The 10,614-nt window shown below is 49.6% G+C and overlaps 1 protein-coding gene across 1 annotated transcript; it reads left to right on the top strand.

Moving 5' to 3' along the window:
• Positions 1-1,248: 1,248 nt before the first annotated feature.
• LOC101777599 (ethylene-responsive transcription factor 4-like) lies at positions 1,249-3,345 on the top strand. The gene has a single exon (XM_004969304.3). The coding sequence runs from the start codon at positions 2,077-2,079 to the stop codon at positions 3,016-3,018; it is 942 nt and encodes a 313-aa protein (XP_004969361.1). The 5' UTR covers positions 1,249-2,076; the 3' UTR covers positions 3,019-3,345.
• Positions 3,346-10,614: the final 7,269 nt, after the last annotated feature.

Below are 10,614 nucleotides of genomic sequence, written 5' to 3'. Positions count from 1 at the left end.
TAGGGCCCTCCGTCACGCGTCGCGCCGCGACTGGCCGGGGCCACCTCCTGCCCGTCCACCGCGCGCCGAGGTGCCGCTGACCGCCGGACCCCGGCGCTCAGGGGGAGGTGGAGGTGTGGAGGAGCAGCAGGATCACGCGGCCGCGCGTGTCTCAGCGGCCCAAAAATATCGCGACGGGACGGGGAGCGCTGGCTGTCCGCTGCTCGGGGCTCTACTGGTCTACCAGACGGGGAGCGCGATCAGTGAAGGCATGGAGCTGATGGACGGGGAGCACGGGCGCAGACAGGCACAGGCGCCGGCTTGACGAACCACTGCCGCCCGCGCTCGCGCGTGATAATTACCGTCCATGAGACCATGACCGGAGGAACCGGCATCAGCGCCGCGTAGAACGAAGCCATCCACAACGGACGCCATTACGGCCGTGCTTAATGTCCCAAACAACCCGGGGAACGGACTCTGTCCTTGGCGTCCCAAGGACTGCTCGCGAGCTTCCTCCGGCATCCCGGTCCCGTAACAGTGAGTGGTGCACGGGCCCGGAGCTGACCGAGGCGTGGGAGATGTTCAAACGGGCGCGGAACACGCCGCTACGGAGTCAAAGCGTCCGGATCGATCGTGCAGATGCAGTGGCGCCCATCCCATGCCCGTCCGGCCCGTCCCCGCAGCGTCCGTGGCCAGCTTCCACCCTCTTGCGTGCGCTGCAGACCTGCGCCGCGCGCACCAGCGGCCACCATGCCAGCCAGCCAAACATGGCTGCAGCCTGCAGGGAGGCAGAGCAGAGCAGCGCAGTGCAGGCTGCCAGGCTCGTGGAGTTCACAGTTACAGCTGCGTAGTGGACAGTGGTAAGGTAATTCAACGTCAGGCCCCCCTCGCCTCGCCTGCTCCTCAACTGCAGCAGCGAGCGAGCGAGCGAATGGCGGAGGAGCGAGCGAGCCGAGCCGGTGGTGGCGGTAGCGGCAGCACGTAGCAGGACGTCTCGGGGTGATTAATCTGGGCGGCGCGGGATTTGAAATGGAACCCAGCCCGTAAACCCAGGCAGCGGGAGTAAATGCGGTTGGCGGGAGGGGTTAACCGGCAGACTTTAATTACGGTTGTGGCCGGAGCCGGAGCCGGGTGCGGGTTAAACAAGAACTACCGCGCGCTGTCACCACCGTGGCGGAATCGGGCGTGGGTTCCAACCGAGGCTGTCGGGTCGGGGGATCCTTATAAGAGCGGCGGGCGGACAGCGGTAACCACTCCCCACCTTCCCCACTCCCCCAAAAACCTCCCCAAACCCCCAGAAACTCCCATCCCATCAGGCCATCACCTCCGCTCCTCGACCTCCACCTCAGTCGCCGCCGCCGCCGCCGCTTCCCCGTCTCTGCTCAGCTCACTGCTCTCAAGGTATCCTCTGCCTGCCTCCTCGTCTTTCTCCCACGCCCACACCGCTGCTGCCACCTCCCTTCGTCTCCGACCTTGTTCTTCGCGCTTTATTTCGCCTCTGCGTCGTCCCATTCCAGCTCCTTCCGTTCCTTCCTTCCCAGTACGAGTGGGACTCCGAGAGGGAAGGGAAGAAGAAGCTCCTCTCCTCTCCTCTCGCCGAGGAGTCACTCACTCGATCTTTTTTTTTTCACGGAGCTCGAAAACCGTTAGCGATAGTACCCGGCGGGGGCCGCGGCCGCTGCCTCTGCGTCGGTACGAGCGCGCCAGGGGAGAGGACGGGGCGCGGCTTTACTGCTGCCTCTGCTTTCAGCTACTCGTAGCTGCTGCTCCTGCTCCTGCTGCATTTCTGCTCCTCTTTTTAAAGAGCCCATCTTTACTGCGGCCACTCCCTCTTCCAGTCTTCCCCTTCCTTCTCCCTGCGCCCGCCTGCCTTCCTAGCTCGCCTCCCTCACTCCCGACCCTTTGCTCTTTATTCCCCTGCCGATCCGCAGCGCAGGAGGGAATCCACTCGGCCGTCCGCTCCGATCGCCCTGCCGCTTCCTTTCCTGCTGGGGTCAGGGCTGCAGGGCCAGAGGAATTACTCGTCTTTCCTTCCTTGCGCGGCGAGGGCGAGGGGTTTAGCGCCCGGCCGCGAGCTCGCTGTTCTGCCTTCGTGCCATGTCGCGGTCGCGCACGGTGCGGATCTTCTGGGACGACCCGGACCTGACGGACTCCTCCGGCGAGGAGGAAGGGTGCGGCGCACGGAGGGTCGGAAGGATGGTTCGGGAACTGCCGCCCGTGGCGGTAGCAGCGGCTCCTGCTGCTCCCTTGCCGGAGCAGTGCAGCGCCGGGGACGGCGAGCGCGGGAGGAGGGTCGCCGGCGGCGTTGGCCCAGGTGTTTGCAGCGGCGCGCGGAGGCGGCTGGCCAAGGGCGGGCCGGGCGCGACGAGCACCAAGTTCCGCGGCGTCCGGAGGCGGCCGTGGGGCAAGTTCGCGGCGGAGATCCGCGACCCGTGGCGCGGCGTGCGCGTCTGGCTCGGCACCTTCGACACCGCCGAGGAGGCCGCGCGCGTCTACGACACCGCGGCCATCCAGCTCCGCGGGCCCAACGCCACCACCAACTTCTCGGCGGCCAACTCCGGCTCCGGGGTCGGCCAGGACCAGGACCCGGCGACCCCCGGGTACGAGTCCGGCGCCGAGTCCTCTCCCGCGGCGTCTTCCCCGACGTCCGTGCTCCGCAAGGTCCCGTCGCTGTCCTCCCTCGCGGAGGACTCCAAGGACGATTCCGACGCCGCCCCTTGCGAGCCGGAGCCGGCTGCTGCCCCGGAGCGCCGCAGCCTGTCCGTCCTGGAGGAGGAGGAGCTCGGCGAGTTCGTGCCGTTTGAGGACGCGCCGGTGTACGCCACCAGCGGCTTCTGGGACATCCAGCCCGACGCGGGGTTCCTCTACGCCGAGCCGTCGTCGCCAGAGGCGTCGTGGAACGCCGCCGCCAGCTTTGGCCCCGCCTCCTCCGGCGAGGCGCCCAGCTGGGCCGCGGCGTCGCCGACGGTGCAGGAGAACGACTACTTCGAGGACCTGCGCGACCTCTTCCCGCTCCACCCGCTTCCCGCGATTTTCTGAAACGAACGGACGGGGAGCGCTATAGCTGCAACGGCTTCGTTCTTCGTCTACCGGAATGTTTTTCTTTTTCTTTTTTGGACGTCGAGAGAGAGAGTGGTGTCTCGTGCTTGAGTAGTTGAGTGCACTGTGTACCCGTACGCCTTCCCCCGTGCCCTGTTTTTGTCGATCGAGTCGATGAGAAGTGTAACATGCCGCCGATGAGTACGTAGTAGTAGAGTTTTTGATGTGCCGGTACGAGTCTAGCTGGTGTATGGAGTATCGTAAAGTGTTTTTTTTTTGCTGTGCCGTCAGATTTTGTTGTGCCTAGATGGATAGTAGTATGGAGTATGCAGCTGTACTTGTACTGCACCATCTGGATACTACTACTACCGGTGCAGTATCCATCCACGCCGCCCTTGTTTTGGCAACGAGCATGCCGCTGCCATTGGCCATGGAGCGGCGTGGTCCAGACGGCGGTGCTCGAAATGGGGAGGCCATGATGTGGTTGCGCCGTTTGCGCGGAAAGCCTGGTCCATTTCTGTGGCCGGCTGGGGTCCGCCGCGCCCGCGCGCCATGAGTGACGCGATCATCTGCCCGATCCGACGGGGCCGACCGGCAGCGTACACGCGCGTCCATCGGCGAAATCAAACGGTGGACTTACCGACCGACCCACCGCGCGACGGAGCCGGGTGCGTCTCCGCCAGTTCTCCGTGTCCGGCCGTCCGACAGGGCCAAGGCTTCCCTCGTAAGGAACAGGGACATTTACGCCGGGCGCTGTGAACGTTGAGTCCTCTGCGGGGCGGACACGGAGGCGTCGATCGGCTCGTGCCCCGTAGCGGCCTCCGTGAATCCTGTGACTCCGGCACGTACGTACAGTACCCCGCGCGGCGCGAGGGGCCGAGCCGAGACGAGGGGTGAGTGAATGCGCGCGGGGCGAGGCGCAGCGGCAGCGGCAGCCGCAGCCGCAGCCGCAGCGGTGGTCCTGGCTGCTGCTGTGCTGCTGGATCCTCCTGAATCCTGCCTGATGAGACGCGGTCGTCCTCGCTCGCTGGCAGGCCCACGACCACGTCGCGCCCCGGAACGGGAACACGTACGCTGGTGACCACACGGGGAAGACAACACAAAGGATAAGGGAAGGCGCAGGGCTAAAGAAAAAGAACGTGGCGCTGGAGGAGGAGGAGGAGGACACCCCGGCGCGGCGTGCTGCCGGCTGATGGATGGATGATGCCGCCGTTCCGTCTCTAGACCTGTGCAAAAAATCGAGCCGCGGCCCAGATACCCTCTCATTCCGCTGCTCGGATGCGATGGATGGGCCGGCTGTGGCGGGAAGCCTCGTAGTGCTCCGTGGGCTCCATGAGACCACGATGCCATGGCCGCGGAGACGTGGTGATACTGTACAAGCAACGTGTATTCGTTGCCTGTGCCGTGCCAGTGCCACCAGTCCACACCACCAGCTCCTCCATGCTGCACCTGCACGCGTCGACGACGGGCTCCTTGCGCTTTGGTGTGGGGTGGGTACCCGCCTAGAAGCCCTCAGGTCTCGCAGGGCGCGGCGCGCTACGCACGCCGCTATACTGTGCAGGAGACCACGGGCAACAGTGCACGGCTGCCCGCGGTCGGGGAACTGGTACCACCGGCACCAGATCCGTCGCTGCTTCCTTCGGATCTGCCTTCAGATTTACGCCACAGCCGCTGCATGCGTGCAACAAATCCCACGTGCTCTCCTGCATTGCGTTTTAGTCGTACCGTTTCCTTTTAAGAAGGTCCTGTCCTAGTTAAGCGCTTTCGAAGCAGTCACATGCATTTTAACTTTCCCCGTATATCGCTTCCTCTCTAGTCTCTGTAATTCTTTTTTTTTAAAAGTACCCCTTCCATTTAGAAAGTAAGTTAATCTAGTTTTGTTCTAAATACATTTTTTTCAAATTTGACCAATAATATATTATGATAATATACCTATTTGTATCATTAATGTCTATACTTTTCATCATAAATTTGATAAAAAAATTTAAAAGTTTGACTCAGAATAAAGCTAGAATGAGTTTTTTTTTAAAAAAATGGAGGGAGTATATATTCCAGATATGTCATCTACTCATTTACTCCTTCCGAGTGAAATTAAATTAGTAGGTGCATTAGAATTTTAAGTCAACTCTATACGACCTTTACTGACAATTGCCAAAACGTGTACAGATTAATATTTTGTATTTTAAATATCTTTTTAATATTGTAATAAGTTTCTAGCAATTGATGACGGTATATTTTAAATACTTTTAGCAATCGAAATATCACTAAAGCTTTCTAAATTATGACTTTTTTAAATTAGGAAAAAATCCAATTTACTACCTCAAAGTATGGGTTAGGTCCAAATAACCTCTCAAACAAACAAAAGGTTTACTTAACCACTTGCTTTTGCTAAACCGGGTCAAAACACAGCTTTACATATAATTGAAATCAATTTTGATGATTTGGCAAAATTAGAAACCTAGGATTGACACATGCGGGCCAACGTGGCATGTTGGTTTATGTCCATATCGCCCCCTCCCCTGTTGTGTGCCGCTGCCGTCCCATTCGATTGCTGCGCCCGTCTCTAGGCTTTTGAGCGCCGGTGGCCGTCTCTGTCCTCGTGTGTGGTTTCTGTGCCGGCGGCCAGATCAACCATGCGACTGCTCAAGGAGCGGACAAGGAAATTGGCAAGAAGCAATGCAGTCAGGTGTGTTTCCCTAGACATTGTGTTGTGAAAAATTCGTGTAGATGCGAAGCGAATAGACTCACAATTTACATGGCCACCGATGTGTCTGCATTGTACTAGCATTTAGTGTCCACTAATTCTTGGTTCCCTAACCAGATTCCTACTGATTTCCATTGATGCTAAGACCATCCGAAAGATATTGACCTACCAAAGAAGGAGTAAAGGAAACGTATACACCAAATATCCTCTCTCTACCGCGAGGCAGGTGTCCACCAACGATGCACCATCTTGTGCTCTGTTCGCTTTAGCTTATCAGCCAGCTTATTAGCCACCAAACAGTATTTTTCTCTCACAACAAATCAGCCGTTTCAGCTTTTCAGCCGGCTTATAAGTCCAGCCGAACAGGCCGCTTGTCTGCGCTCTGCAGCGAGGTTCAGCTAGCTGTTGTGCTGAGGCGCGCGCGGGAGCCCGTGCGACAAGCAGCATGCAGCGGCGGGGGACGGCTGGATGCCGCGTGGGGTTTATAGATGACGGGAGCACAGTGCGGCAGGACAGGGCAGGGCCAGCTGCCCCTCAACGGGCACGAGCTACGAGGGCCGAGGAGCAAGGCGAGGCTTCGCCGCCGCCGGCGAATCTTGGCAAAGCGACGGAGAGAGACACGGGCGAACTGTTGGAATTCAGATCAGAAGGAACTGAACTTTGTTATGCCACGTAGGGCCACCGACCTGTCATGCTCACTCAGCAAACCGGCTAAGTCAGCAGAACCAATTTCAGTTATATGTTAAAAAGGTGTGTTTTGACCCGGTTAAGGCGTTATTTGGACCTAGCCCATACTTAAGGGTGGTAAACTGGACTTTTTTCAAATTATAACATCTTTCTTGACTGAAACCGCGTCGCGGTCTCACCAAAAGATTACGTCACGTCATCGTGATGTCAATTAGAAAATCTAAACCATTCCATCGCAATCAGTCGGTGGACGCAACAGGAGAGGCAGGGTCAGCGCACAAAGAGGAATTGCATGACCGAGCGCTCTCTAGATCCTTCTATCAACAATGTTATCCTAAATGCTAAACAGTAAACAGTCGGTCACCTACCATTTAGCTCTTTATTCGGATTAAACGGTCAATTAAATAGGTTAAACAGCCATTAAACGTGCTAAATGGATGATTAAACCATACGGATAGGCACTGTGTAGCGTGTAAACGGCGTATAAGAGAACACTGTATGTCAAAGACCAATGGCTCAACGACTGCTCGCTGGCTCTCTGCCGCCTGCCGCACCTCCTCAGACGACCAAACACGCTGAGACGCCACTGCAGCTCCCTGCCTCTCCGTTCTCTACTACCTGATGGCAACGCTGCTCATGGAGTCATGGTGGAAGCGATAGTGCCCGACGGGGCTTTGCCACAGCCGCACCGCATCAAGCCACGGCAAATCCCACACGGCAGAAGATTACAACTGGGTGCAAATCTGCCACGCCTGGACCTCCAATTCAGATCAATGGTGCTGCGAATTGGCATTCAAAATGGGTTAATAGGGAATTTTCGACAATTCTGGAAGATGAAGAAGTTAACAAGGGATTAGAGCTTAGGATCCTGCCGTCGATAGAATCTTGGAGGCAAGGTCAGCTCTGTCCACGCCGGGCGCTAGGAAGTTTTGGATCTGATAGTATAAAACTCTTGTTTTTTGTTTTTTTGTTTTGTGGTGTCAATTTGTTCAGTGTTAACATGACTCATATATATGTAGATACGTAGGTCTAGGTAATGCTAAAAGAATCAGATATCATGTCTAACTGCATAGGGTTGATTTGATTTGTGCAACTGCAAACATTTTGTGTTAGTTTTTTGGTGTGTGCCTATGTGTCAATTAAGCCTACGGGTTTCTAATTTTTCTAGTGTGGAATCTTGGAACTTGTAGGTGTAAAGTTTTGTATTCTCAATACATGTTTTTTTTAAGAATCAATTAAAAGCTAGAGATGTAGAAAATTCTTAAGGACATGATTTTAAATTTCTTGTATCTTATATACAAAGTATTTATGCATGACTTGAGAGTTTTAAGCATGAGCCACTAGTTTTCAGTATTCAAGTAGAAAGATCCAAACATGCAGGCTGAAAGTTGTGGATGCGGAATATTTCGTACGAAATTTAAAAGTTTTCAGTATCTTAGTAATAAGATTTTGACCTACAACCTAAGAGTTTTACTGACTTTTCCCTGTATCAAAGCCAATAACTTGTATGGCAACTATAAGAAGCATATGGTACTGAAGGCGAAGTGAAGGGTCAAGGTACTATTTTGCCAACTAAAAATTTTCAGCCTTCTAGAGCTCTCTCAGAGCTAACATTCTTTTCCAGAATTTGTTACCCGGACCTATGGAAAGGGAAAGACTGCACTTAGATATCCTGACTGTATTCATGCACTCTTTTCAACCATTCCTAGAAGAAGAGCGCTCAAGCTGAAGCATAATTTCATTATTTCGAGGTTTATCATGGGTTTTTTGCAGGTTGTTTTTTAATCCATCTAATATTTAGGGTACATTTTAACTAAAAAATCTGTATCAATAGATGAAAAGTATTTTGGTAATAGGTCATTTTGATCCAGCCACATATTCACACAGCCACTGGTAGCAAGGTATAGTATTAGTGTGAGATTGAGATAGATCATGACTATTGTTCAAGGTTCTGATCGTTAACTATATCTTTTCTTTTGTGGGGTTCACATGCTTATTTGCTACTAGGTGAATGTTACTGTTTTAAGCTATCAAGTTTTGTGAGATAGGTTGCTTGGCACTTAAAGTGGATCATAATAAAATTGATATGGGGCTAGTAATAAGCATGTAGAAATTGCATTGGCATTCAAAAATTTTAGTTAGTAACATATCTGATTCATTTTGTGAACTTTGTTTTGGCACAGGTTCTCCGCTGGGGATTCACGTGATCTCTTTGGCACGGGTGAAATCATAGCTGTACAATTTTCTTTTGGAGGTGAGTTCATGCCACCCCACACACATAAAGTAGTGTGTTTTTGCTGCTTGCCATGATAGTAATCCTGGAATGTGTAATATATGTGGTTTATTTGGTTGAATATTTCAAGCATTATAATCCATATTTGGTGTTTCGAAGATGTCTTGAAAAAATATGTTATGTTATTTTAGGTTGGCAAAGTGTGTTTAGATAGTGTGATTACAATAGATGGTTGTCATTTGCTCACGGAAACTGTCACCATTAACTCCTAGAGAATTATAGCATATAAGAATATCACCAATGCTCCAAGAGATACCTTCCTTGCAGATAGTATCATTTTTTTCTACACTCCTAAATTATATGTGTTTCAAATTATTTAGCATTGGATTCATAATTTATTCATCATAGCATACAAATTTTCTGATATGGAATTTAAAAGTTAGGGGTCTATAAAATTTTGCATATATATCTTCAAAGCTGGGGTTATTAAAAGTTTTTAGGATATGTCTCGAAATACTTCTGAATTTATGTGTAAACTTATAGATCTGTAGTTAGAAAGTAATAATTTATCAATCACAAAGTGTTGAATATAAATTGAAAGACATGGAAGACAATTATTTAATCAAGTAGCTTGAATTTTTTTGAACTACAAATAGAAAGGTTTATACACATGGTCAATTAAATTTTTTTAAAGACAAATATAAAAGTTTCCAATATGTACATTTAATATTAGGAATTCTAGAAATTTTTAGGTGTATTAGTGAAAAGCTTTTCATATTCTATTATAAAGTGTTGCATATGTAGCTTGAAAGTCAGGTAACAGAGACATTCTAATCATGTAGCTTAAATTTTTTGAACTATGAACATAAAGTTTTTTAATTCCGAGTACAAGGTTGGAGATGTATGAAGTTTTCAGTACATATTTTCAAAAATTTTGTATTCCCAATACAAAGTATTTTATATATTGTTTGGAAGCTAGAGATGTATAAACTTTTTAACTTTGTGATTTAACTTTCTTGTATTCTACACCTAAGGTATTCTACACATAAGGCATTTGATTTTATTATTTAGAAGCTATAGATGTAGGCAATTTTTTAATACTTGATTACAAAGTTTGCAATGTTAATATGATAAAATTGCTACTTTCAGTTTTGGTTTGGGTCTGGATCCAAAATTTTTAAATCTCATGTGACTTGAATTGTCCTCAATTTTCTAGGCTGAATGTTTTGAAATTTGTATATATCTATGTAGTAGGCTTTGCTTTGTGTTTTTAGAATTTATAAAAGCTGGTATAAAGTAACTACATTTAGAAGCTAAACATTTTGGAAGCATAAAACTTTTATAGTTCGCTGTACAAAGGTTATGATGTTGTAGGTTCCTATATTTCGGAGTCCAGTGTTTTTTAGAATCATAAACTTTTCTGAACTACAATACAACTTTTTAAAATATGATAATAGAACATTCTTAAATTGGGAGAGCAAAGTTTGAAATATCCTAGTAGAATGTTTGGCTAAGTTAGAAAAAATATAATTTCTGCTTGGACCATCAAGCTTAAAAATAATTATACAATGTACGTTTAAATTTCAAAATTTGAAATTACAAAGTTTTCTTATCTAAAAGTACAATGTTGGAAATGCAAGTAATAAGCCACTGAATTTAGAGTATAAAGTTTTATAATAAACTTTGGAATGTTTGAAATGGGTTAGTTCAATGTTCCAAAGGGGTTTTATGATTCAATTTTTTTTTTCTATGATCTTTAATGGTTAAGATGTAGAAAGTTTTTGTATGGGCAGTAAAATGTCCCCTGCCTATTATTTGAAAGCTATAGGTGTACAAACTTTTTACAGAGTATTAGGTCTGTAAACAAGAATATCAAAATATGCTAGTACAAAGTTTTAGGATTTTGACTATATAGTTTTAGAATTACAAAATTTTATAGCTATAAGTGTGAAGTTTATTATGCGATGGTACA

The sequence above is a fragment of the Setaria italica genome, chromosome V, assembly GCF_000263155.2.
Source record: "Setaria italica strain Yugu1 chromosome V, Setaria_italica_v2.0, whole genome shotgun sequence".
Lineage (NCBI taxonomy): Eukaryota > Viridiplantae > Streptophyta > Magnoliopsida > Poales > Poaceae > Setaria > Setaria italica.
Note: the sequence above shows the minus strand (reverse complement) of the source record. Positions and strands in the feature narration are given on the sequence as shown.